Source organism: Hemitrygon akajei, chromosome 18, assembly GCF_048418815.1.
Source record: "Hemitrygon akajei chromosome 18, sHemAka1.3, whole genome shotgun sequence".
Taxonomy (NCBI): Eukaryota; Metazoa; Chordata; class Chondrichthyes; order Myliobatiformes; family Dasyatidae; genus Hemitrygon; species Hemitrygon akajei.
The window spans coordinates 33,426,483-33,454,406 of NC_133141.1; the positions used below are offsets into that span (position 1 = coordinate 33,426,483).

The 27,924-nt window shown below is 46.0% G+C and overlaps 1 protein-coding gene across 1 annotated transcript; it reads left to right on the top strand.

The window, feature by feature from the left end:
* Positions 1 to 450: 450 nt before the first annotated feature.
* On the top strand, positions 451 to 27,924 carry cs (citrate synthase). The gene is made up of 11 exons (XM_073071272.1): positions 451 to 608; positions 18,664 to 18,711; positions 19,966 to 20,073; positions 22,106 to 22,171; positions 22,347 to 22,478; positions 22,789 to 22,977; positions 23,555 to 23,754; positions 24,500 to 24,629; positions 25,501 to 25,602; positions 26,718 to 26,927; positions 27,293 to 27,924. The coding sequence occupies exons 1-11, from the start codon at positions 555 to 557 to the stop codon at positions 27,461 to 27,463; spliced, it is 1,410 nt and encodes a 469-aa protein (XP_072927373.1). The 5' UTR covers positions 451 to 554; the 3' UTR covers positions 27,464 to 27,924.

Sequence of the window (27,924 nt, forward strand, 5' to 3'; positions counted from 1 at the left end):
TAATGCATTAAATGAGACAATCGAATTATGTCTCACTTTATTGTATTATTTAAGCCGTATAAAGTCAAAGTTTTTATGTAATATATTTGGAAACGTTATATTCTGTATTAATATATTTAAATATGATTGTAAGTAGTCAGATTAACTTCATTTTTTTCATTGTTTTGCTTTATACACTGCATAAGTGTCTTAAAATATGTGTCATTTGTGCCCTTGGAAATTTTAATATTAATTAGCTTCCACAATTTAGGGAAATAATATGCCAGCTGTCTGATTGACGAGCAGAAAGCCAATGAGGGGGCGGAAGTCCGCTGGCGCGGGATAGAACAGGCAGGCCATACACGCCCCCTGAGGAGTGGTCCATCAATCAGCGTGATGAGTCTGGGCAGGTCATTCACAACCATTGCCCGGTAGCGACTCATGGTCATGCGATCGTCATCCCGTTGTGTGGCTCCTCCCTTTTGTGCGCAGGCGTATTGAGCGGTGACGCGAATGCCGTCTTTCCTTCTCGGCGCCGTGAGACCTTTCAACCTTGTGGCTGACTACTGAGCATCATGTCTCTGCTGGCAGCGAACAGAGCGGCGGCTATGCTGCTGCGGAGTGCCAAGGTGAGGCGGTGGGTTCTGGCTTCCCGAACCGGGGAGCTGGGCAGCCGGGTGAGCGTGGGGACCGACGGCGTGGCTGGGCGGGCATCGGGCTTCGGTTTGACCACTAGGCCGCGGTCGCCCGGTTGCTATGGAGTTGGGGAGTCCGTCCGCGGGGTGTGAGCAATTGACTGGGTTTTTGAGTTTGTCGGGGGTGGGGTGGGCGGGAAATAGACGGTGTAGTTAGGTGTAGGTTCTGAGGATGGAGAGATGGAGGTGTGTGGGGTGGGTGATAAAGGGGGAGAAGGGTAGATGTGAGCTTGAGAGTGAGGAGATGGAAATGGGAATGAGGGTAAGGGGTTGAGAATGTGGGCTAAAGAAGGCAGGTGGGTGAGGTGTAGAGGGCAAGGTAAAGGATTGGGTAGCGGTAAAGGTTGAGTGGGCATAATAAAATGAGGGTAAAGGGAGGTGAGAACGGATGTGAGTGTAAGGCCAGGGAAGATGAGAAGGGAAAAGTTGGATAGAAGAGGTATGGGTGTAAGTTGTGCAGGAAGGGTTTGGGGAGAGGGCACTCAATCAAGAGATTGAGTGCATGTGATTAGGGTGGTGGGTGCCATTCAAGGGTGGGGGTAATGGTGGAGGGGGTACTGGATGGAAGCTGGTAGCTGAAGTCCAGCCTTGTTCTAGGGGCCACCTGCCAATCCCTGTACCCTTTGACACTGAAGTAACCAATCCTCTTTAATGCAATCAGACCCTGGGTCTTTAGATGCCTCCTTCTAATGGCCACATAATCGATCCCCTCTGAGGCTTTCAAACTGGCCTTGACTTGCATGAGATTGTTGGTGTTGAGGGAATATCCCAATTTCATGTTATTCCTGAAGTAAAATATTTTGGGGGCCTGACTAAAATGTCTTCAAATTCTAAATGGCATGAGTGATTAGTGTAGGCTACAGTCCATGCTGTATATTTGGCTAGTTAAAAGAACCTTTCTGTTTTACATACAGATGGACCTGAGCTACTTTGTGTTCTAGCAACACTAGACTGGGGATGTATGAGTTAATATGCACAGAGTTACTATAGACAAGGTCATGTACAATAAATGAGGAGCGTTGGGAACAAAGGGACCTTAGAGTAAATGTCCAAAGGTAACATTGCAGCTAGATAATGTGGTTAGAAGGGCACATGCAAAGCTTTTTATCATTGTTTCTGGACTACACTGTGACTGCACTGGGGAGGTCAAGGGAGAGATAAGAGTATTGCCAAGACTGGAGAATGCTAACTCAGGAAATATTCGAGGCTGGCTCTGGAACAGAGTTAGTAAAGGACGTGGCAAGTCTGATTGGGAAGGACTGTTTCCCTTGGAAGGGGGTCAAAGGTCAGGGAGCTGAGGTTTAAACTAAAAGGTGGAAGGGTGAGAGGAGGAGAATTGTTCTCCCTCAAGGTGATGGGAGGTTTGGAGCTTGTTGCCTTGAACTAATAGTGGAGGCAGAAACACTTCCCCACTTTTAAGCAGGACATTCCTGGTCAGCATGATTTTGGGCTAAATGGTTGTCTCTCGTGAGCTTTCCACGCTGGTGTCATTAATGCTGGTTAGCTTCTGTGGACCAAGCAACACCAGGTTCAAGGTTAATGTAACACCCCTGCCATAACCTCCTAGCATTGGTCTGTCCACCACATTTGGCAAGCAGTTCATGAAACTGAATTTGGCAAATGTGGCACCAGTAATGGTGTCCATGTCTCTGGTCTCCAGGGCAGGGACCTGTCTCAGGGTGATGGGTCGGTGCATTCAGACCTGTGGTAGAGTGTTGTTAGCTAATGTTGCATGTATGGTGTTGTCAAGGAAGGCAAAAAGGGAAATGATGTTTGTGGTGTTTTTATAGAACCCAGAGCAGTATGGCACAGGAACAGGCCCTTTGGCCCCCATGTTGTGACGCACTAATTAAAACATTAAACTAAACCCTTCTGCCTACACAAGTCCATGTCTCTCCATTCTCTGCACATTCATGTACCTATCTAGGAGACTTTTAAGTGCTTCTATTGTATTCGCCTCCAGCACCACCCCTGGCAGTACATTCCAAGCACCCACCCACCTTGCATATCTTTTAACTTGCCTCCTCTCACTTGAAGTGGCAGTGGAAGCAGGTTTAGTGGTAGCTTTATAATGTAACTGGATATGTACTGGAGGGATTTGCAGAGGCATTTGAAGACAGGGTGAGGCAAATTGGTTGGGTTCTCCAGTGTGGTGAATTGTTGCCTTCTGTATAGTCTGTTATTGTGAAAGTTCATCTCTCTCACTGGTGGGACACCTCTATCTTTTCCTGCTCAGAAAAGGGAAGGTTGAATTATGTTGTAACAAATGGGTTCCAATGGACAGCTACAGTTAACAAGGTACTTTGGGGGGGGGGGGTAATTGTGAGGAGGGGGAGAGCATGCTGAGATAAACGAGAGAGCAGCTTAAAACTAGTTTCAAACAACAGCGCCATGAATTGAAAAACTGAAATCAGCTGCTAACTGATTTCAAAGCAATGAAATGTTTCTGCACCGTATTTGAGGGGCTCTCTGTCGCAGCTTCTTGTACTTGGCAGCAAGTACAAGAAACTCAACAGCCTTCCTCTTGTACTTTCCAAGTTTCCTGCAGCTATCTTGGCTATAATTTACTTAACCAGCATCTTGGCCTCACTGGTAAGGTAAGCGTTTGTTGCTCATCCCTCAGGGCCCTGAAAGGTGAAGGTGGGCTGCCTTGCACCTTTGCAGTCTTTGAGGTGATTGTGCTCCCCACTACAGTGTTGGAGAGAGTGTTCCCTGACCTACTGATCAAGCAGCAACAAAGTTTCCCAATCAGTACAGCATCAGGCTTAGAGGGAACCTGCAGGCGGTTGTGTCCTTGTGTGACGAGTGTTCTTGTCCACAGCGGTAGAGGCTGTGGGTTTGTGAAGTGCTGTCGAGTAGCCTGGATGAATAATAGCTGTGCATTTTGTAGATAACATTCACTGTTGCCAAGGTGCGTTAGTAATGGATAAAATGAATGCTTAGGGTGGTGGATGGGGTGCCAATGAAGCAGGCTGCTTTGTCCTGCATGTTGCTTGGGAGCAGCTTTTGGGAGTTAATAAGTGAATCATTTGCCACAGGAATCTAGCCAGTCTAACCCGCACTTGCAAATGCTCCGCCCAACCCAAGATGTAATAGTGTGGGAACTGGTGGTGCTAATGTCATAGGTCAGTAGTCTCTCACATAAACTGGGTGTGAAAGTACAAAGTGTGGTTAGTAAGTTTGCACACCACACTAAAATAGGTGACATCAAGGTTATCAAAAACTACAGCAGACTCTTGATCAGCCAGGTAAGTAGGCAAATAAATGGCAGTTGGTGCTTAATCAAGTTAAATGTGATATTGCATTTTAGGAAGGTCTAAACAGGATGGGGCTTTCTAAGTGAACAGTGGGACCCCATGGCATGTTGTAGAATGGAGGGACTTAGTACAAGTTTGTAGTTCCTTGTAAGCAGTGTCATGACTAAGCAAGAATACATTTGACATGCTGGCCTTTGTCAATCAGGGCATTGAGTATAGGAGTTAGAACAATGTTCCTGTTCTACAAGACTTTGAGGCTCCACTTGGAGTATTGTATACAGTCATCAAATTTTAAGAAAGACATCAGGAAACTAGAAAGACTGCAAAGAAGATTTGAGAACGTTGCTGGAAATCGAGTGCCTAAGTTAATGGGAGACATTGGTTAGGCTAGGAGTTGGAGGTTGGGAGACAGGAGTGACCTAGCAGAGGTGGGCAGGGTGAATGTGCAGTGTTTTTCTCAGGGTAGAGGAACTAAAATCTAGAGGGCATACTGAGAGGGGAAAGATTTGAGACCTGAGGGATTACTTCATGCAGAGGGTGGTGCATATACTGAAGATGCCAGTGGAAGTATTTGAGGTTGGTCTAATAACATTTAAAATACTTTTGGACAGGTCCATGATAAGAGGTTTACAGGGATTCAGGCAAATGGAACTGTCTTGGATTGGAATCTTGGTTAGCATGATGAATTGGACTGAAGGGCCTTTTTCTGTGCTGTATTACTCTGCAATGGAGGTGATTGTGGTCTGCCATTTCTGTGGCACAAATGGTACTTAACAGCCCACGCTTGAGCTTTGTCCAGGTGTTGCTGCCTGCAGGCATAGGCTGTTTCAAACATTGTGCAGTCATCAGTGAGCATTCTCACTTCTGACCTTGGGAAAGAAGGTTATTGAGGAAATAGCTGGAAGTGTTGGGCATGGTTCACTGCTCTGAACAACCCCAGAAATGTTCTGGGGCTGGGATGTTTCATCTCCCACTGCAATGGCTGCCTTTTTGTGCTAAGTATTTCCCTCAATCCACCTGAATGTGGTGAGCACCTATTCTCAACATTCCCTTGTCAAAGCAAAGGAACCTCTCCTGAACTCCATAGCACTAGAGGTTCCTTTTATTTACAACCTTCAATAGTACAGACTCCTCACCTCCCCCACCCACTGAAAATATAATTACTGGAAAAAATACGAGCACCAGCCTAGTCAGTCTTTCCTAGTGTTGGGATCTTTTTGTGCCTTTCTGATAGAGCATAGATGAGAACACTGAGAACTACAGAAGCAGTTGTATCATGAACTGCAGTTTGAGTTCACCCTTCACGTCCATTTTGGGATGATGGTGCTGCCTGTATTGAGAACACACAAAAATAGCTACTACAGATCACAGCCAAGAAGAGTGGTGCTGGATGGATACTGTGCGGTCAGTAACTTTGTTCTCTTCCATGACAGGGAGAACATGAAACACTAGCATACATCAGCTGATAGTGTAAGTTTAGAGTTGGCAGCTAGCAAGACTGAGCATAAATATGCCAACAGACCACTTGACCTAGATGGCCACCTAGGCTAGTCACATTTGCCTGTATTTGGCTTTTATCCCACTAAATCTTTCCTATCCATTTATCCAAATATAAGACCATAAAATATAGGAGCAGAAGTAGGCTATTCGGCCCATCGAGTGCCATTCAATCATGGGCTGATCCAATTCTTCCAGTCATCCCCACTTCCCTGCCTTCTCCCAATGTACCCTCCTCATCTACTTTCTCTCTGGCAGCTCTTTCCATATCTCCACCCTGAGCGTGAAGGAGTTGTGCCTCAGGTCCCTAATGAATCTTTTTGCTCTCACCTCAAGCCTATGCCCTCTTTCTTTGGTTTCCTTTCCCTGGAATTAGACCATATGTATAACCTATCTCTGCCCCCAATATTTTATGCGGTCCCTCAATCTCCCTCCAAGGAATAAAGTCCTAACCTACTTAACCTCTCAATAACTCAGACCCTCAAGTTTTGGCAACATCCTCAAATCTGCACTCTTTCCAGCTCAATGATGTCTTTCCTATAACAGGGTGACCAAAACTGAGCACAATACTCCAGATGTGGCCTACTGACATCTTGAACAATTGCAGCACAAAATGTCGTCTTGTTTGTTTTCCTCCTCCTAACTTGTATCCCTCTTCCACTTCCCACTTTCCATGGGCTCCTCCACAGCTACCTGACATTCTGGATATGAGGGTCTAATGCTGTAATGCCTGAGGACTAGACTGTAAGGGACTAATCCACTCTGCTCCCAGCCCCGGCTGTGAGAATTGTGCTGCTTCCTGTCTGCCATGTACGGCTGAATCGGACAGATTCAGGAAAACACCAGTGACGCTCATCTATCTGATATGCTAACACTGGGGGAGTATTTCCAACACCTCTTCTATTGTTGTTCAAAGCAAATATTGCTCACTTGATGTTCTCCTTCCCCCCCCCCAGTAACTGATGTGTAGCACACTAATCAGCAATGTAATTAATCTGAGTGCTTGCCTTTTGACTACCGTAGATTCCGGACTACAGAGCGCACCTGATTAAAAGCCGCAGGCTCTAATTTTAGAAATAAAATCAATTTTTTAATTGTAAAGGCCGCACCGGATTTTAGGCCGCACCGCTACTTTTAAATATACATACGTATCGGTAACACAAATTACGTTGCATATACTTTTTTACTGAACAGCACGAACAACATTCCAATATCTCCTAGCGACTGGTAAAAATATATATACTGCAGCTTACCAGGAAAAGTTATTGATCGACTTTAACTTAAAAGCAGCGTTTTCGCTCGGGTCTAATCGGCTCTGACGCGCTTGCGCAATGCGATCGGGTCTAATCGGCTCTGACGCGCTTGCGCAATGCGATCGGGTCTAATCGGCTCTGACGCGCTTGCGCAATGCGATCGGGTCTAATCGGCTCTGACGCGCTTGCGCAATGCGATCGGGTCTAATCGGCTCTGACGCGCTTGCGCAATGCGATCGGGTCTAATCGGCTCTGACGCGCTTGCGCAATGCGATCGGGTCTAATCGGCTCTGACGCGCTTGCGCAATGCGATCGGGTCTAATCGGCTCTGACGCGCTTGCGCAATGCGATCGGGTCTAATCGGCTCTGACGCGCTTGCGCAATGCGATCGGGTCTAATCGGGTCTGACGCGCTCGGGTCTTGCTTTTCTTCGAGTGTTTTCCATGTTGATGAGGGTGAGTACAAATGATTGATTTACAATAATTTAATTGTGAAAGTGCGCTTGATTTATCGTACAATTTCATTGGACCTCTGTGAACTACTCATCAATTTTATTGGTCTACTGTTACGAGGCAAAATGTTTACGAGGCGGCATGAAAAAAAACCATGTATTAGCCGCTCTGGATTATAGGCCGCAGAGTTCAAAGCTGTTCAAAATGTGGGAAAAAAGTAGCGGCTTATAATCCGGAATCTACGGTAAATTGGGGAGAATGGCAGATTGAATTTATTGCTGCCCTTGAAATCTTAGTGTTTGCTTTGTACATAGTAGATTCAGCTGAGGTTGCTGGTTCTGTGGGTTACTTTAGTTGATTCCAGAAGGCACTCAGCACCTCTCACTTGTACTTTGTGGGGCGGATGACCTCTGGACAAGGGGATGCCTGGGAAGTGCTGTGCTCGATGGTTCTTTGTCATATAGCTTGGTATGTCAAGCCAATCAAAGTTAAAATTTCAAAATAAATTTATTATTGAAATACATGTCACTATTACAACTCTGAGATTAATTTTCTTGCAGGCATCCTCAAATCTGTAATAGGATAACCAATGAAAGACAGCAACTTGGGCATTCAACCAGTGTGGAAAAAGAAGACAAACTGTACAAACACAAAAAGAAAGAAATAATAGATAAACAATAAATGAGAGTCCTTGAAAGTGAGTCTATGGATTGTGGGAACATTTCAGAGATGGGATGAGTGAAGTTATCCTCACTGGTTCAAGAGCCTAATGGTTGAGGGCTAATAACTGTTCCAGAATCTGGTGATTTGAATCCTGAGGATCCTGTACCACCCTCCTGATGGCAGCAGTGAGAAGAGAGCATGACTTGGGTGGTGAGGGTCCCTGATTGTGGATGCTGCTTTCCTGCAGCAACGCTCCACGTAGATGTGCTCAATGATGGGGAGGGCTTTACCTGTGATGGACTGGGCCGTATCCACTACTTTTTTTTGGATTTTTCGTTCAAAGGCATTGGCGCTTCCATACCAGTCCATAACGCAACCAGCCAATATACTCTCTACCACACATATATAGAAGTTAGTCAAAGTTTTAGATGTCATGCCAAATCTTCACAAACTCCTAATAAGGTAGAGGCACTGCCATGCCTTCACAATTACTCTTGCAACACCGAAGAATTTAAAGTTGCTGACCTTCCCCTCTGAAGTGGACTGGCCCATGGTTCTCCAGTTTCCTCCTCCTGAACTCAAAAATCAGCTCCATGGTCTTGCTGACATTGAGCAAGAGATTGTAACACCATCAACCAGATTTTCAGTCCCTCTCCTATATGCTGATTCATCACCATGTTTTATCCAACTAACAGTGGTGTCATCAGCAAACTTGAATATGGCATTGGAGCTGTGCTTAGCCACACAGTGAGTGTAAAGCGAGTAGAGCAGGGGACTAAGCACACAGCCTCGTGCATCTGTGCTGATGGAGATCGTGGAGGAGATGTTGCCTAAATGAACTGAGAAAATCTGGGATCCAATTGCACAAGGAGGTATTGAGACCAAGCTCTTGAAGCTTATGGATTAGTCTCAACACAGACAAGAGCAGGCTGACATCTTTCTCCAGAAATTAAGAATGCTTTTCCCTTAACCTGTGAAAGCAGCAGTGCATCTTTTGTCACTTCCTGTTCAACCAGTGTTTTCCTGGGACACTCCAGTTCATAGCACCTCACTTAAATCTGGCAACAGATTCTCCCCATTCCCTTTTCCTTGACTGTCTTGTCAGCTAAACTCTCTGCTGTAAAAATGGGATTAAGGTAGGTTTACTCTAAATGTGTTTGATGGTTGCTGAGGATGAAATGAGTTTGAAGAGCCTGGCTGCCTGCTGTATTGCATGAACAACCTTGGCTCCTCCATTCACTGTAGACGAGTGACTACTGCATCCTCCCCGGGGTTGAACCTTTTTGTTAAGTTACAGGATGTGAAGTTGTTGATGTCATTGAGCAGGCAGACCCATTGAGTTTTGGCAGAATTAGCCCTCTTCCTCTCCCCCCATCTCCCCCCCCCCCCCCCCACCACACACACACCCCCTGGGAACTGTTCTTTCCCAGTTTAGCTTGGTTGCATACAGTTGACAAGCAAATACATGCCTTCAGGCTTTTGTATCTGTTCCCCAATTGGGTGGGGGGGGGGGGGGAGAGAAAGAAGAGAATATCTTTGTTTATGATTTAATAGCAATATAACACAATAACCCGAGGATAGCAACTGCAGGGGCATGCATTTCCCCCCAGCTTTTGGTGTCAAAGCTGATTAAACATGCCTGCAGGTGTCCCACTTAAATGTCCCTGTTAGTGTGACATGCAGCACCTGCAGAACTGTTATTTTCAATTTTGCATTGAGAATGAGTACAGGTTTTGCAATTGAACATGGAGTACAGGTTTAAGGTGACTGGATTCACTTGCAGTTAATACTATTTTGAGATGTTTTATTATACTTTAAAATTATAGTTGATATTTTGAAACTTATTAAAACTAATAGTTAGAATCAGTTTATTGAGAATTGGGCTCTTTCTAAAGCCATCTTTTTAATCCCTCTGATGTATAGCAGGTGAAATCTTCGAACATTTAAAGTTTTATTGGGAACTGAACCGAGAAGCACTTGTATTAATAGACAAATGTCAACCTAAAGGTTAATTGAGTACTTCAGTGGATTCAAACTCATCCACTTCCCTCTCTCTGTAGTATTGGAATAAGTGGGCAGAATCAAATTTATTATCAATAATGTGAAATTTTGCTTGCAACAAAATACATTGTGCAAAAAAAAATGGAAAATGAGATGGTGTTCATGGACCATTCAGAAAGCTGATGGCAGAGGAGAAGCAGCAAAACAGTGAAAGTTTTATGGGACTAGCAAACCAAGAGGCAGCTTCCTGTGTGAGGAGCTTGTTTGGAGAGCTGAGTAACGTGGAAAACTGGATATCCACGTGCACAGGGTTTGGATGGTGGTTGTGGCCATGTCTGTGGAGTTTCAGGCATCATTGGGCAGCACTGCTGCGTAACCTGATCCTGACTAATGGGGCTCCTGTTCATCAACTGGCATTATGTTGTAATGGGAGCTGAGCACAGAGGCTTTTGAGTTAATTGTAATGGTCAAAACAACAAGTCAATGAATCCATTTGTTCGTGCGCACACCATCCTTCTGCTTATCCAGGGCAAGCAGCAAGAAGGTAAAACAGAATTCATATCAAAATGTTAATTTATTCACAAAATCCGGCATAGAAAGATGCTAGCATGCAAATTCTGGCATCTTCATCTTGTATTTAGACCATAAGACAGAGGAGCAGAGGTCGGCCATTTGGCCCATCGAGTCTGCTCTGCCATTTCATCATGAGCTGATCCAATCTCCCCTTTAGTCCCATTCCTCCACCTTCTCACCATAACCTTTGATGCCCTGGCTACTCAGATACCCATCAATCTCTGCCTTAAATACACCCAGTGACTTGGCCTCCACTGCTGCCCGTGGCAACAAATTCCATAGTTTCACCACCCTCTGGCTAAAAAAAAAATGTCCTCTCGTACTAGAGTCCCCCACCGTGGGAAACAACGTTGCCACATCCACTCTGTCCGTGTCTTTCAACATTCGAAATGTTTCTGAGGTCCCCCCTCATTCTTCTAAACTCCAAGGAGTACAGTCCAAGAGCGGTCAAACGTTCCTCGTATGTTAACCCTCTCATTCCCGGAATCATTCTAGTGAATCTTCTCTGAACCCTCTCCAATATCAGCACATCCTTTCTTAAATAAGGAGCCCAAAACTGCACACAGTATTCCAAGTGAGGTCTTATCAATGCCTTATGGAGCCTCAACATCACATCTCTGCTCTTATACTCTATTCCTCTAGAAATGAATGCCAACATTGCATTCGCCGCCTTCACCACCGACTCAAACTGGAGGTTAACCTTAAGGGTTTCCTGCACAAGGATTCCCAAGTCCCATTGCGTCTCAGAACTTTGAATTCTCTGCCCATTTAAATAATTGTCTGCCCATTTATTTATTCTACCAAAGTGCATGACCATACACTTTCCAACATTGTAATTCATTTGCCACTTCTTTGTCCATTCCCCCAATCTATCCAAGTCTCTCTGCAGACTCTGTTTCCTCAGCACTACCGGCCCCTCCACCTAACTTTGTATCATCAGCAAACTTAGCCACAAAGCCATCTATTCCATAATCCAAATCATTGATATACAACGTAAAAAGAAGCGGCCCCAACACGGACCCCTGTGGAACACCACTGGTAACCGGCAGCCAACCAGAATGGGATCCCTTTATTCCCACTCTGTTTTCTGCCAATCAACCAAAACTCTATCCACATATGTAGCTTTCCCGTTATTCCATGGGCTCTTATCTTGTTTAGCAGCCTCATGAGGGGCACCTTGTCAAGGGCCTTCTGAAAATCCAAATACACAACATCCACTGCATCTCCCTTGTCTAGCCTACTTGTATTTTCCTCAAAATTGCACTAGGTTTGTCAGGTAGGATTTTCCTTTAAGGAAACATGCTGAGTTTTGCCTATCTTGTCATATGCCTCCAGGTACTCCATAACTTCATCCTTGACAATCAACTCCAACAACTTCCCAACCAGCGATGTCAAGCTTTATAGGAACTTGGAGTCTGGCAGGGCTTGTCCAGCTACCCTACAGGCACCTCAGCGCTACCTTTAAAAGAAATTTGGAATGGTCTAGTTGTTTGGTGTTTCTTTGGTTCAGATCCTGGGGAATTAGGGAACTCCTAATCTGGATAGGGATGCAAGCTCTCAATTTCAGGCAGCCTTGCCTCTTGATTATCCTGAATTCCTAATTTCCTTTGAAGAAAGTGGTGCGGTGCCCATAACAGTGTATCAGTTTGTTAGAATTGGATGGCTTGCAAGGCCACATCAGAATCAAATTTATTGTCACTGACTTGTATGATGTGAAATGTTTTTTTGTGGCAGCAGTACAGTGTGTAATTTACAGTAATTGTATCTTTGCAAAGTTCAAAATGAATAACAATGGGTTTATGGACTGTTCAGTAATCTGATAACAGGGGAAGAAGCTGTTCCAGAATCATTGAGTGTGGATCTTCAGGCTCCTGTACCGCCACCTGGATGGTAGTAAATAGAAGTGGGCACGTCCCAGATGGTGAAGGACCTCAGTGATAAATGCTGCCTCCTTCAGATACCAGCTTTTGAAAATTTCCTCGGGGTTGGGGTGTTATGCCTGTGATGGAACTGTACCCTCATGCAATTGTGGATCAAGTGTCACACATAAGTCAGACTACAATAGACAGTAGGTGCAGGAGTAGGCCATTCGGCCCTTCTAGCCAGCACCGCCATTCACTGTGATCATGGCTGATCATACACAATCAGTACCCCGTTCCTGCCCTGTCCCCATATCCCTTGACCCCACTATCTATAAGAGCTCTATCTAACTCTCTCTTGAAAGCATCCGGAGACTTCTGCCTTCTGGGGCAGAGCATTCCACATATCCACCACTCTCTGGGTGAAAAAGTTTTTCCGCATCTCTGTTCTAAATGGCCTACCCCTTATTCTTAAACTGTGGCCTCTAGTTCTGGACTCGCCCATCAGCGGGAACATGCTTCCTGCCTCCAGCGTGTCCAATCCCTTAATAATCTTATATGTTTTAATCAGATCCCCTCTCATCCTTCTAAATTCCAGTGTATACAAGCCCAGTTGTTCCAATCTTTCAACATATGACAGTCCTGCCATTCTAGAATTAACCTTGTGAACCTACGCTGCACTCCCTCAATAGCAAGAATGTCCTTCCTCAAATTTGGAGACCAAAACTGCACACAATACTCCAGGTGTGGTCTCACCAGGGCCCTGTACAGCTGCAGAAGGACCTCTTTACTCCTATACTCAATTCCTCTTGTTATAAAGGCCAGCAAGCCAGCTAGCTTTCTTCACTGCCTGCTGTACCTGCATGCTTGCTTTCATTGACTGATGTACAAGAACACCTAGATCTCGTTGGACTTCCCCTTTTCCTAACTTGACTCCATTTAGATAGTAATCTGCCTTCCTGTTCTTGCCACCAAAGTGGATAACCTCACATTTATCCACATTAAACTGCATCTGCCATACATTTGCCCACTCACCCAACCTGTCGAAGTCGCCCTGCATTCTCATAACATCCTCGACATTTCACACTGCCACCCAGCTTTGTGTCATCAGCAAATTTGCTAATGTTACTTTTAATCCCTTCATCTAAATCATTAATGTATATTGTAAACAGCTGTGGTCCCAGCACCGAACCTTGCGGTACCCCACTGGTCACAGCCTGCCATTCCGAAAGGGACCCGTTAATCGCTACTCTTTGTTTCCTGTCAGCCAGCCAATTTTCAATCTATGTCAGTACTCTGCCCCCAATACCATGTGCCCTAATTTTGCCCACTAATCTCCTATGTGGGACTTTATCAAAGGCTTCCTGAAAGTCCAGGTACACTACATCCACTGGCTCTCCCTTGTCCATTTTCATAGTTACATCCTCAAAAAACTCCAGAAGATTAGTCAAGCATGATTTTCCTTTCATAAATCCATGCTGACTCGGACTGATCCTTCTACTGCTATCCAAATGTGTCGTAATTTCCTCTTTTATAATTGACTCCAGCATCTTTCCCACCACTGACGTCAGGCTAACCGGTCTATAATTCCCTGTTTTCTCTCTCCCTCCTTTCTTGAAAAGTGGGACAACATTAGCCACCCTCCAATCAGCAGGAACTGTTCCTGAAAGGACTGGCTTTTTGCAGCAACCCTGTAGTTAAGCTGTCTTTTTAAAAAGTTCTAGATTTATAGCGTACCAGTGGATCAAGATGAGACTACACCTGGAGTACTGTACACTGTTTTAGGGTCCCTTTTAATAAGGATATATCTGCACCAGAACCAGTACTAGAGATTCAGCAGGCTCATTCCTGGTTCATTTCTGTTGTCTGCAAGAAGTTTGCATGTTATCCCTGTGACTGCATAGGTTTCATCTGGATACTCGGTTCCTCTCACATTCCAAAGATGTATGGGTTAGGGGTTAGCGAGTTGTAAGCAAGTTATGTTGGCCCAGAAGAGTGGTGTCACTTGTGAGCTGCCCCAGCACATCCTCAGACTATGGTTGTTGATGAGTTTTGTTGTACATGTGTTTTCAGACAAACAGTTTGAAAAGTTGATCTGTATTTGAAGTTAAGAAGAATAAGGGGTGATCTCATTGAATCAGAATTTAAGGGTACATGACAGTGTAGATAATTGAGATTTCCACTCATTCGAGAGTTGAATGAGGGGATAATAGATTCAAGATGAGGGGGTAGTCATTTAAACTGTGGTGCCGAAGAACATCTGAGTGTGGGGATGCTCAAGAATTCCCTGCCCCCAAAGGTGGTGGTGGGCAGAATACTGGTATTTAAAGAGGGAAGTGCTTTTTAGAAAGACGAGGGATTGAGAGCTGTGGGAAACCGGGACCGTTGAAGAGATTAGTCTTGAGGGGTTGAGTGGCCTAATTATGTTAACTTGGAAGTTGCTGCAGTGGGATTTGAACTATCGTCCCTGGCTTAGAATAGCTTCTGGATTCCTAGTCCTGTGATTTAACTTGGCACCACTCCGTACACTTTTGAAATTCTCTGCCTGTTGCCAATTTTGGAATCTGTGGCAGAGTTGAGTCCTTTTCCAAATTTGCATGCAGTAGAAGCAGCCCCTAGTAAACGACAGGGTTCAGTTAATCTGGAGTTCTCCTGATGCTGGTTTGTCTGCCAAGTTATAATAAGTATAGGTTTTCTTAATTTATCAAATGGCATTCTGGTAGAGCCATCAATTTGTGACAATTTTAAAATCAATACAACATGACTTGTCTTTAGCATGTTGAATCTGGGCTGGTCTTGTCTACAAGGGCAAACTAATTAGAACTGGTCCTCATCTCTCCCGTTATTTATAGCATCGTGGACAAATATTGCAGTGCCAAGTTATTGTAAAGTGAGATGCAACAAAGGCAAAAGCGAATTAAAATGGTGGTATATTTGGATCTGTGTTCACAGGGTGCAGCATGACTTGTATTAACTTGGAGTTTGTTTCAGAATGTTGCCAGCTTGAATTCATGACCTCACTGTGGTCCCAATGCAATGGCACTTGGGTGAAACTTGGGTCTGGACTGCTAACTGGAGGTTACAATGACCCACCATAGGTATACAGTGGTAGCCTCCTTTTAACTTGCGATCCGTTTGACCTCCTGAAGCACTCCAGGAAATAGTACAGGGGATACAGTAGCCAGGGTGAACAAATGGGCTGACTCATGCAAGGACAGTGTTAAACAGCTGCTCTACACTCAATCAGCCTGTGTCTGTTGACAAGTTTTGTCAGATTTCACCTGAACTCCTTTGCAGCAAAATGGCCCCAAGGCATTTCTCTTACAAAAGTACGATATTAAGACATGATTCAAAGCTTAGTAGGTATTGAAGTGCATTGACAAGGAGAAGCAAGATTAAGACTGCAGAACAGGCATGCAATCAGTAAGTGGAACATATAACACACAATCTGCTGGAAGAACACTGGAAGGAAAGGAACTGTAGGTGTTTTAGGTTGAAGAATGACCAACCTCATTCTGTTTCTTAGCAGCACACACAAAATGGAGGCAGTCAACAGGTCAGGCAGCAACTGTGGTGGGGATTAAACTGTCGACTGTTTATTTCCTTAAATGCTGGCTGACCTGTTGAGTTTCTCCACTTTGTGTGTTGCTCAAGGTTTCCAGCCTCTGCAGAATCCCACAGATGCTGCTTGACCCAATGAGCTCTTCCAATAGATTGTTTCCAATTCTAGTCTCTACAGTGTCTTGTGTCTATGAAATATGTAAATAGCGTGGGGGGGGGGGGGAGGAAGAAGGTGAAGAATGAGTGAAAGGCCAAATTGGAATTGTGCTGAGATCTCAGGACTGAAGGGCAGTAGTGGTAATTTGGAGTAATTTTTGTCTTGCACTGTACTACTGCCAAACAACAAATTTCACAACCAGTCATACTAAACCTGGATTCTGATAAATGTGATTCAGAAGGTGGTCTGTGGTGGGAAGTGGAGAAAGTATGTTTGAATTTCAGTGTTAGCAATAGTTCAGATGGAACTTCTCAGTAAGTATCTCGCCTAGTGTAATTTGTTTCTTAAACAAGAAATGGATGTTTCCAAGTCAAGAGATTTTCATCATGAAGTGCATAAGAGAATTTGGGGTGGGGGGGGGGAGGTTCTTCAGCCTGGTCTGCCATTCAGCATGAGATTTGCCGCTAGTTCCACCTAGTCCCAGATCTTTCAAATCTTTATCTGCTGTGCTCTTTGTACCCCTGTCATTTAACTTCCACAACCCTGAATTCTCAAGGTCCAACAAAAAATATTTCCTGTGCACCTGAGTTTTAAATGACTGTCCCCTTTTTGTTTTGCAACTAAGAGTTTGAGAGTCTCTCGCTAGCGTAAACATCCACCTAAGTCGCTGGATCTTGTGGTATAAAAGTTTTATTCAAGAAGAGATCATTTAGAGGGAATCTAGTTCTGTGTTCCCATGTTTTAGACTTCTTAAATACATGACAATAAATGATTGACTACAGTTTCAGTGGTCATAATTATCTAGTTAACTTTTAACACTTTAACTGTAGACAAATAGTTTTGCCAAATTGCACATTTACAATGGGAGGCCTTCCTAACAAGCAGTACCTCTTTGAATATTAGTCTCTGGTCTGAAAGCTTCTGAACGTAAGTTGACACCCAAAATATACCACTTGGTGTTGAGGCTCCCTGAATACATAACTAATGAAAATATTAACAGACCAGTCCTGTACTGTTTGACTGGCATGGATACACCTTTAACTTTGATACCGGAGTTAGCCACTTATTACTTTCTCTGATCCTATCCTGAAATTTTTAATGATCATCAATTAACGTAAATGATCTATTGTCAGCTCCCGTGTGGTTGGTTGGATCAAATCAGAATGCCCCGTACCAAGTGATCAGTTTCAATAGTCTTGAGTATCAGTTGAAGTTAAATTTTGAGCATACTTCCTTTAGGTTGGTTCCCATTTTAATTACTCTCAGCTGTCCATGATTTGAATTCCAGAATAATCCCTTAGGAGCAACACAGTAACAGTGGTTAGTGTACCGTCATTACAGCTCCTGTGATCATTGATCAGGGTTCAAAAAGTCCACCTTATCGTGCTAGGAAATTATCAGGTACTCCTATAACCATGGGGGTAGAGGCTGCCATGATTCTGGTGCCATATGCTTTTCAGCTTTATCTTTTGTCCCTTGGATTGGGGGAGGGAGGAGAAGAGAGTGAATGTCTGGGGTGGGTGGGGTCTTTGATTGTGCTGGCTGCTTTACTGAGGTAAGGAGAAGTCCATGAGGGGGAGTTTGGTTTCTGTGATGTGCTGAGCTGTGTCCACAACTAGTTTCTTGTGGTCATGGGCAGAGCTGCTGTCGCACCAAATTAAGGTGCATCCAGATAGTTGGATATGACTGTGAAGTCTCTTCAAGGTATGCTGACTTTGACAAAGTTTACTGTCCTTTTTTTGGGGTTTGTGAGCTCCTCTTCCCCCCCTCCCCCCACCCACAAGTGCAGGCGCACAAAGCACAGAGAGAGTCTGGTGAGAAAATGGGGAAAGTGAGGAGTATTATACTAAACTTGTAATCGGAAGACTGACAACAGAATTTTGTACTTCCAGTGACCTTGCTACGGAACATACACTGTATCTGTTTGGAGATTTCGCCATTATCCTCGACCTGAGCTGACTGCTGATTTAGCAATGTTTCTGACTTGGCCTTGTGTTCAAACATCTGTGTTCTCAACCCCCTCAAGGACGTCATAAAGTCATTATCCTACATCAGGGGAAACTGGCCCTTCACTCCATCTAGTCCCTTGCCAATCATCAGCCATCCACTTAGACTGATCACAATCCATTCCTCCCCACATTCCTATTGCCTCACCCACACAAACTGAGGAGACATGACTCAGTGGCTGATTAACCCACTGACCCCACACATCATTGGAATGTGGAGGGAAAGCAGAGCATGAGGGAAAACCTGTGCAGTCACAGAAAATGTACAGACCACACACAATGTCTCCCACTCTTTAATTATGAGGAGTGGTTGATTGTTTCTGGCCTGTACACTTTGGAGTTTAGAGGAATGTGAGAGAATCTCATTGAAACCTACTGAATATTGAAAGGCCTAGATCAAGTGGACATGGAGAGGATGTTTCCAATTGTGGAGGAGACTACAGATGGGGAGGAGTTTCTTTAGCCAGCGGATGGTAAATCTTTGTGGAGTTTGGCACAGATGTCTGTGGCAGCAAAGTCATTGGGCACATTTAAAGTGGAGGTTGATAAGTTCTTGATTAGTCAGGACATCAAAGGTTACAGGGAGAAGGCAGGAGAATGGTGTTAATTGGGGAAACAAATCTGCCATAATTGAAAGATAGCCCAATCTAGATGGGCTGAATGCTTTCATTGTATGGTCTATTCAAAGAACATCTTTTGTTTTTAAACAGAATTCAGCGTGCATTGTAGTTGCCTCGCGGAGTAAAAGTTCTTCAACGGTGAGTAGTTTCCCTGCTGTCCCTGGACTGTCACACCCTTGGTTCCCTAACGTCACTCCCATGTCCCCTTATTGCTTGGATCTGTGCCTGGGCTTCCTGACTGTTCTTCTCTCCATCCCCACAGCCCCCCTCCACCCCTTGCTGATCACACTGTGGTGCTCCAGACTTGAGAATCTGTAGTCTTTTCTCTCCATTTTGCTGTTTCACTGTAAAGTCTCTTCAAGTGCTTGCCCACTCTGAGCTTTAAAAGAGCTTCTTTAAAGAGCTTCTCTCATTCCACTTTGATTCCTGCTGTTCGACCACTTTCTTGCCCTTTCTTGCTTCTCCCTTCCACTATTCTGTGTTGCACCTTTCTCATCCATCGGATTGTCATTTTTAGCCCTTCTACCCAGCACCTCCCAGCTTCTGGCACTATTCCCATTCTCTTCTCTCCACCCCCATCCCCACCCCTCCAACCTTCACCTGGATCTACTTACCTGCTGAGCTCTTGCACTGTCCATTGCAACAGTTTGGACCTCTCAGTGGCCACCCATTGGAATTTGATTTTTCCATTCCTATTCTGACATCTGTCATGGCCTCTGCTGAATGATGAGGCCAAACTCAGGTTGGAGGTGTAACATCTCACATTCTGTACAGATGGCCTCCAACTTGATGGTATGAGCATTTATTTCTTCATCTCCTGATAACCACACCCTCAGTTACCCCCTCACCCTTTCTCAGCTCATCATCTGCCCATCTCTTCCCTCTGGTTCCCTTCCCTCCCTTTCTTGCATGGTCCACTGTTTACAATCAGATTCATTCTTTAGCTTTTTACCTCTTCCACTTATCACCTCCCAACTTCTTACATCATCCCCTCCCTCCCCCACCTACCTTCCCCCTCATCTGGTCTCGCTTATCACCTGCCACCTTGTATTCCTCTTCATCCAGCTCCCCAGTTCATAGGCTCACAGCTGGAGTTGACTCCCAATATCCATGACGTCGGAGAACGTGGGCAGCATCTGCACCTGCAGACTTTGGTGTTGGGGGGGGGGGGAGGTTGGTGGGTGGTGTTCATGATTCATCAGTGTGAGAGTTGCAAGGTGTCAGAGCAGCTTCAGTTTATGTTGTGTTTCAAGGATCAGCATCTTGAGGTAGCCCTGTTCCTTGAGTGAAACTGACCCAACAAGGGGCATGGACACATGCGAGGTGGTTTGGTGGTGGAAGCAACCAATTGTAGCCCCTGTGCAATGTTTAACAATCACTTGTCTTTTCTAGAATTTGAAGGATGTTCTTGCTGACCTTATCCCCAAGGAACAGTCCAGGATCAAGGCATTCAAACAGCAGCATGGTAAAACGATCATTGGACAGATCAGTGTTGACATGGTAAGGGTTATGATTGTTTTTGTGGTATAGGGAGGTGGTGGATTGGGCAGTGTTGACTGGCAGCCAGTGGCCATCTCCAAAATGGTTGTGCCTCCTCTTGACACTGCAGCATTGTTAGTCATCCCCAGGGTCACAGATTGGGTCAGCACAAACTTCCTTCAGCTCACCTCTTTACCTTTCAACACCAATTCCCTATGCTCTCATTAGGACATTTCTTTTATTTTGTTCATTCCTTATGTGCTGTGTTGTATGATATAGGCTAAAGAGGTACTACACCTTGCCCAAGGGTGACCTGCAAAGCACTTTGGTAGAGATGGATCTCCACCCAGCCTCCCTATCTTTAGAGATTTTATTTAAAGACTTCTGGTCCAATGATCCCATGCTGCCCGATTCCACCATGTAATCAGTTAACCTAACCCGCATGTCCTTGGAATGTGGGAGGAAACCAGAGCACCTGGAGCAAACCCACATAGTCACAGGGAGAATGTACAAACTCCTTACAGTAGAATTGTACCCAGGTCACAGGCACTGTAACTACGCTACAGTGCCACCCTAAGTTACTCCTACCCCCATTTGCATTTGTCTAAATCTTCCTCAAACACTGGGTCTCTGATTCCTCCACCACCACCTCTGGCAGCAACTTTCAAATACCATCCACTCTGCTTGTGGGGAAACTTGCCCCTTGGGTCCCCTTTGAACCTCTTTCCTCTCACCTTAAACTTGCCCACTTTTTCTTTGACTATCAACCCTATCTGTGGCTCTGACTTTCTTCACTCCAGGGAAAAAAAAGCCCACCTTATCCACTCTCCTCAATAAATGAAGTTCAATCCTGCAACACCCTGGTGAGTCTCCTGCACCCCCTCCAGTGCAACCACATCCCATAGTGTGGTGATCAGTGCTTTACACAATACTCCAAGTGAGGTCTGTCAACTGTTGTAAATTTGCAACATATCCCCTCAGCTGTGCCCTATGAAGGCAAACATACCATATGCTTCTTTCACCCTATCTGTGTTGCTATTTCTAGGGAATTGTGCATGCCCAGCTCTCTGTTCATCAGCATTCCTTAGTGTGAATTTAGAATTTATTTTTGTTTCTTGCGTCCATCTCACAACATGAGGGAACAAAAATCTTTTGATGACTGTCGCATGACTGTCGCAATGTACAAGCAATAAGAGGGGAATGCAAGAGGAAATTACTCTCACTAAAATTGTTTACATGTACAGTCAGATACAATGTGCAATTAGATCAATGGTAGTGCCCTACCATTTAATGTTTTATCCTCATTTCACTTTCCAAATTGCCTTTTTATCTGCCCACACTCCCTCAACAACCCACCTGATCCATAGCTTGCTGTAGCGTTAGGCAACCATTCCCACTTCACGCACCACCACAAGCTCTGGCGTCAAACATTGTTCCGAAACTCAATGGTACTAGCTGGAAATGGCTAAAGACTTGCTGTGTTGTGCTAGGCAACTTCCCACCCCTCCACTGCTTATGAGGGATACTCCTATTGGGTGTGGATGTCATAAGGTGTGAGATGATGTAAAAAGGACCCCATTAAAGCTATAGGGACTGGCTGGTGGTGCAGTGACGTCAGCGCTGGACTCCGGAGTGAAGGTTCCTGAGTTCAAACCCAGTTGGGCCGTTCCTGAGCACTCTTTCCATCCGTGCTGGGTTGAGTGTCGAGTTCGTAACTTGGCCTCGTAAAAAAAAAACAAACTGCACTGTGAGAAGGATGTGGGGGACCACTCACAGAATCTTTCCTCCAAGACAACCACTTGGAAAGTGTTTGCCGAGGCTCTGGCAGAGTATGGCACACAAAAAAAAGCTATAGGGTTGAAAGGGAAATTATATTACAGTAGACAGTTTAGGGGTGGGGCCAACAGGCTGTTTCCCAGTAAAGCAAAGGCCATCCCTGTGGCCACAGGGTTGGTATTTTCCTTGCATTGTGTTAACGTGGTCCCTGTGGGGCAGGTTGGAGCTGAGGTGCAGAACAATCTCCCGAGTTAACAAATAACATTGCTCTTCCCAGGTGTACGGTGGCATGAGAGGAATGAAGGGCTTGGTGTATGAGACGTCAGTGCTGGATCCGGAGGAGGTATGTAGGTGGCAAGAAATCTATGTGGGGTTGGGATCCCTTGCACTCTCCTGGCCCAGCTCACTATACTTACTCTGCTCTCCCCTGCTCACTCATTCTCTGCACTGCACCCCTCCCGCACCCTTGACCACACATGCTTACAGATGGAATGTGAATTTGTGACCCTCTCTGCTAGGGCATCCGTTTCCGTGGCTACAGCATCCCAGAGTGCCAGAAGCTTCTGCCCAAAGTCCCTGGAGGAGAAGAGCCCCTTCCTGAAGGCCTGTTCTGGTTGCTCGTGACTGGAGAAATCCCCACAGAGGAACAGGTAATGGATTTGTGCAAACTGTAGTTTCCCCAACTGTAACATGATATTCTGCACATTGTTTCCTTTGTACTAACTTGATGCACCTATGTATAAAAATTTGTCTGGATGGCACACAAATAAGTGTTGCACTTGTATCTTGGTACATGTGATCAGCTAGGTGGGAAATGGAAAAATGCCTCCCACCCCAAAGTTTGGTGGGCCTGGCCAGCTGGCAATGGGTGGGGTGAGACCATTCTCTCACTGTGCCCCTTTCCCTGCCATGTTCTACTGTGCTATGGACTGACCCTTCTCTCCCCCACCCCCAACACAGGTCACCTGGGTGTCCCGGGAATGGGCACGGAGAGCGGCCCTGCCCTCCCATGTGGTCACCATGCTGGACAACTTTCCCAACAACCTGCACCCTATGTCACAGCTGAGTGCCACCATCACAGCCCTCAACAGTGAAAGCAGCTTCGCCCGTGCATACTCTGAGGGCATCAGCAAGACCAAGTATTGGGAGGTAAGGAGGGGAAGTGGGAAGGGAGGTTTTGTGGTATTGGGGCATTGAGGAAGGAATTTGTGGGGAGGGGTGTAAGGGTTGTCCAGTCCTTACAACACAGCCAAATACAGAGGTAAGGGGGATTTGAGGGATAAATATTTTGAGGCAGTGATGGAGCCAGTCTGTGGGGAGAAGTGGAGGGATTGTCCCATCTGTACTTCAACAAGACAAAGTATGGGGGATGTAAGGAGGGTGGATGTGGTGGCAAATGTGTGGGATGATTGTGAATTGGTGGGTCAGGGCTGGGGTGGGACTGCGGGGTTGGGTGAGTGTGCAGTGGACCCTCAGACCAAGCAGTTGGCTCTCTGGTGGGGATCCTGCAGTGTGTTTACCCTGAGACTTGGTAATTGAGGTCTGCACTCTTGGAGTGGAGTTGGCCCACTGCTTTCACCTAAGCCCCTCTTCCTGGGCTCCCAGAAGCGTCACTGTGGGAGGATGGTGGTATCTATCTTGGTCATCCTCTGAGCTGTAACAATTGCTGCAGATGTTTCAATGCAGCCTTAACTTGATTGTCCTCTCTCCCCACCATTTCCTGTAGTTTATCTATGAGGACTCGATGGACCTCATTGCCAAGCTGCCCTGTGTGGCGGCAAAGATCTACAGGAACCTGTACCGAGAAGGCAGCAGTATTGGGGCCATTGACTCTGACCTGGACTGGTCACACAACTTCACTAACATGCTGGGTTACACTCAACCTGAGTTCACTGAGCTGATGAGACTCTACCTCACCATCCACAGGTCAGTGTTGTCTACTCTGGCAGAGAAGTGGAGGTCAGTGCCTGGGTCTCTCCTGGTGTCTGCACTGGAGCCAACCTTCCCTTCACCTGACCGTGCTCCTCTGCATTAACACTCATGGAACTCAGCAGATCAGGCAGCATCTGTGGAGGGAAATAAAAAGGATGTGACCCTACAGGGCTGAAACAGCGACTGTTTTATTCCCTCCAAAGATGCTGTCTAACCTGAGTTCCTTCAGTATTTTGTGTTCCTTAGGATTTCCAATACCTGCAGTATCTCTTGTGTCTGAGTTCTGCAACTGCCCTGCTCTCGGACGCGGTATTGGGTGGGCAATGTCTGGGTCAGGAGCACAAGATGCAGGGTGTGTGGTGTGGTCGAAGTCCAAGTCCAAGCCCCCTCGTCCACCACTGTCTACTATGTGACAGGATGCATTCTGGTTTTACACTACATATAGGAGATGTGTGTGGGCAGTAACCAAGCCCTCCTTTCCCCAGGTGTGTCTGTCTGCAGGCAGATTCTGCATCAGGGAGTTGTAAAACAGTGTTTCACTTCCCTGACCACTGCCCACTTCGGGACAGGGAGATGTAGATGATTTGGAATGCAGTTCTGGAAGTGGTGGGTGGTGCTGGGATGTTGATCTGGAGGGACAGTACGAGGCCTGTTAAGTGCCCTCTCCAGGAGCTCTGCTCTCACACATTATTCTAGGTTGGACTTGGTTTAACTGTCATCACTGTTACCTTGTCCGCAGTGACCACGAGGGCGGAAATGTGAGTGCACACACAAGCCACCTGGTGGGGAGCGCCCTCTCTGACCCTTACTTGTGTTTTGGGGCTGCCATGAATGGACTGGCTGGCCCTCTTCATGGACTTGCCAATCAGGTAAGGTGTTGGCTGCACTGGGAAAGGATGTGGGAGCTGTTTGATCCACAGGTGGGGCACTGATGTCAGGGTGTAGGGCACGGAGGTGTGTTTCATGTTGCCACAGGGATTGGTGCTCAGTCCATTATTTATCTATATGAACAATCTGGATGATAATGTAGTAAATGAGATGAGTAAATTTGTGGATGACACTGGGAAGGGGAATTAGGTTGGGAGTGGCTAAGTAGTTGTGGTTACTGGGGTCACAAGCTTGAGGTGAATGTTCATCACATTAGGAATGTGAATCAGAGTGGGGGTAAGCTCTGGGAAAGTCCTGCCTCTGTTCTGGTCACTGGAGACTCGGCCTGGACCACTCTCCGGGGGGGGGGGGGGGTGTAGAAGGCTCAACCCACCATTTTTCCTTTTGATGGAGTGCCAGCAGTTGGTCTCCGGAGAGGGAGGGGAGTATGATTCATCAGATCGGGGTTTGGTTACTTCTGTCTGTAAGGTATTTGCATGTTCTCTGTAACCATGCAAGTTTCCTTCCACATTCCAATGACAGACATTTAGGGTTAGTGATTTGGGGCATGCTGTGTGAGTGCTGGAAGCATGGTGATGCTAGTGGGCTGATCAGTACAATCCTCGCTGATTTGATGCAAACAACGCTTTTTACTGCATTGTTTTGATGCACATGTGACAAAGCTAATCTTTTTAATCTCTGGAAAGAGGGGTGGTGGTTTGGATAAATATCCAGTTTCCTGGGACTGAGGTGCTTGCACCAGCAGTCATGGACAGGAAGGGATTTACGGAGTTACTGAGTCAGGATCAGCTCAGGCAGGCACGGACAGCTAGGGCCGGTATGACTCTTGTGTGTTCTCTCCCTGACATTCAGGAGGTGCTGATGTGGCTGACCAACTTGCAGAATGAGCTGGGCGGTGAGGTGTCCGACGAGAAGCTGAGGGAATTCATCTGGAACACCCTCAACTCTGGCAGGGTGAGTGGACGAGGATGGGACCAAGAGATAGTGCAGATGGTCTCTGGGGTGGGGGGGAATATTGCCACAGATCATAAGAATCAATCCATTCGGCCCATTGTCTGCTTTGCCATTCAAGTGATTCATTTTCCCCTGACAACACCATTCTTCTGCCTCCTTGTAACTGTTGAAACCCTTACTTATTTAGAACCTATCAACCTACACTTTAAATGTACTGAATGATTGGCCTCCACAGTCACTCTGGCGATTAATTCCACAGATGACTAAAGAAATTCCTCCTCATCTGTTCAGAATCACAGGTTTAATATCACTGACATATGCTGTGAAATTTGCTTTGCAGCAGCAGTACAATGCATTACATAATCATTAAAACAAATTATAAGAAATACAAACATTTTAGTGCAAAAAGTGAGGTAGTGTTTATGGGTTTGTTGTCCATTCAAAAATCTGGCTGAGTGGAAGAAGCTATTTCTGAAACATTGAGTCTGTATCTTCAGGCTTCTGTACTACCACAATGATGGTAGCAATGAGACTCCCACTATTGAACATGTCCAGAGCTTTTGATATCTTATAGGTTTCAATGAGATCTCCCCTTCAAACTCCAATGAGTACAGACCCAAAGCCATCAAACACTCGTACATTAACACTTGCATTCCTGCGATCATGCTTGTAAACCTCTGGACCTTTTCCAATGACAGCATATTCTTTCTTAGATAAGGTGCCCAAAACTGCTCTTAATACTCCCAAATGTTCTCTGACCAATGTATTTAAGCCTCAGCATTACATTCTATAGATGCTGCCTGACCTCTCAATGAATGCTAACATTACATTTGCCTTTCCTTGTCTGTGATCTGAGGGGGAAGGAGAGAGGTGGTGGTCTGTGGCTAAGGTGTGGGGGGGGAGGTGTGTGGTAGGGGTTAATAAGGGGGGGGGGGGGTGATGTTAACCAGGATCAATGTTGGGAGCAGGTGCTGGTGGGTTGGTGTCCCCAGGCTTAGATGTGTTGGGAGGGCTGATGTGGGGGTGGGGGGCTAGTCTCTAATGCTCCCCGTCCTTCTTTCCACGGAGGTGTGTGTGTCCAGAAGCAGAGCAGTGACTGCCTTGTTGGGTTGCAGGTGGTACCAGGATATGGCCATGCCGTGCTGAGGAAAACCGACCCTCGCTACACCTGCCAGAGGGAGTTTGCCCTCAAGCACCTCCCCAATGATCCCATGTTCAAACTGGTGGCTCAGCTCTACAAGATTGTGCCAGGGGTCCTCCTGGATCAGGGCAAGGCCAAGAACCCCTGGCCCAACGTGGATGCCCACAGTGGTGTCTTGCTTCAGGTGAGGGGCAGGGAGAAGGGATTGGGGAGGGTTTGTTGGAGGGTACTGACATGTAACACTCCCTCAGAGTCATGTGCTTGATCTTAACCCAACTGACTATTCAGTATGTCACAGATGTCCCATTATCACGACCTCCATCTCTCTCAATATTAGAGAATGAAGGGGGTTAACTACCCCACTCTGTAACCTCTCTATTCTTATCTCTTCCCCCGTATCAGAAAATGAAGGAAGTGATTCACTACACCCTGTGTGTAACATCTTGCTGTCTTTTCTCTTCCATCCCCCCCCTCACAGTATTAGAGAATGAAGTAGGTGAGCCACTACTCCCTGTAACCCATGTCTCTTTTCTCTCCCCTCCCCCACAGTATTATGGAATGAAGGAGATGAACTACTACACTGTGCTGTTTGGGGTATCTCGAGCCCTTGGCGTGCTCTCCCAGCTAATTTGGAGCCGCGCCTTGGGCTTCCCGCTGGAGCGTCCCAAATCCATGAGCACAGATGGCCTGATCCAGCTGGTCAAGAGCAAGTCGGGGTAACGGCAGGACTCCACGCCCTTCCACATGACTGTCGCTGGAGGAGGTGGTGCTGGTCAGTGCCCTCAGAGAATGGCACGACCTGAAGAATGAGATGTATACTGTGTTTGTCTCAGCTGGGATGGGGGGGGGGGGGGGGTTGGGTTGCTGGCACCAAGGGAACAGGAAAAAAACAAGGATACTTTAAAAAATTCTTTTGTCAGAGAATGGGCGACGTGTAATGTTGACTTAGACACAAGGACGGACGGACATGAAAGCGTGCGCGCGCACACACACTCCTTAGTAAGTGGGCGAGGCGAGGGTGAGCCAGCCTCAAGTAATCTCTCCTCCCTCACTGCCCAACCCACTGTGGTGACATTGGCAGAGAGAGCTATTGGACTTTAGTTGTGTAAATGTACTTATCGTGTCTCATACCTCAGGTTGTTCAGCATTCAAAGCAGGAAAATAAATGTTTTTATTACTGG

Excerpts from the sequence above, each read along its gene's own strand:
- cs (XM_073071272.1), top strand. The coding sequence starts at position 555 with ATGTCTCTGCTGGCAGCGAACAGAGCGGCGGCTATGCTGCTGCGGAGT. Across the intron at positions 20,074-22,105 it reads GACAGATCAGTGTTGACATG|GTGTACGGTGGCATGAGAGG; the intron begins GTAAGGGTTATG and ends TGCTCTTCCCAG. Across the intron at positions 26,928-27,292 it reads ACAGTGGTGTCTTGCTTCAG|TATTATGGAATGAAGGAGAT; the intron begins GTGAGGGGCAGG and ends CCTCCCCCACAG.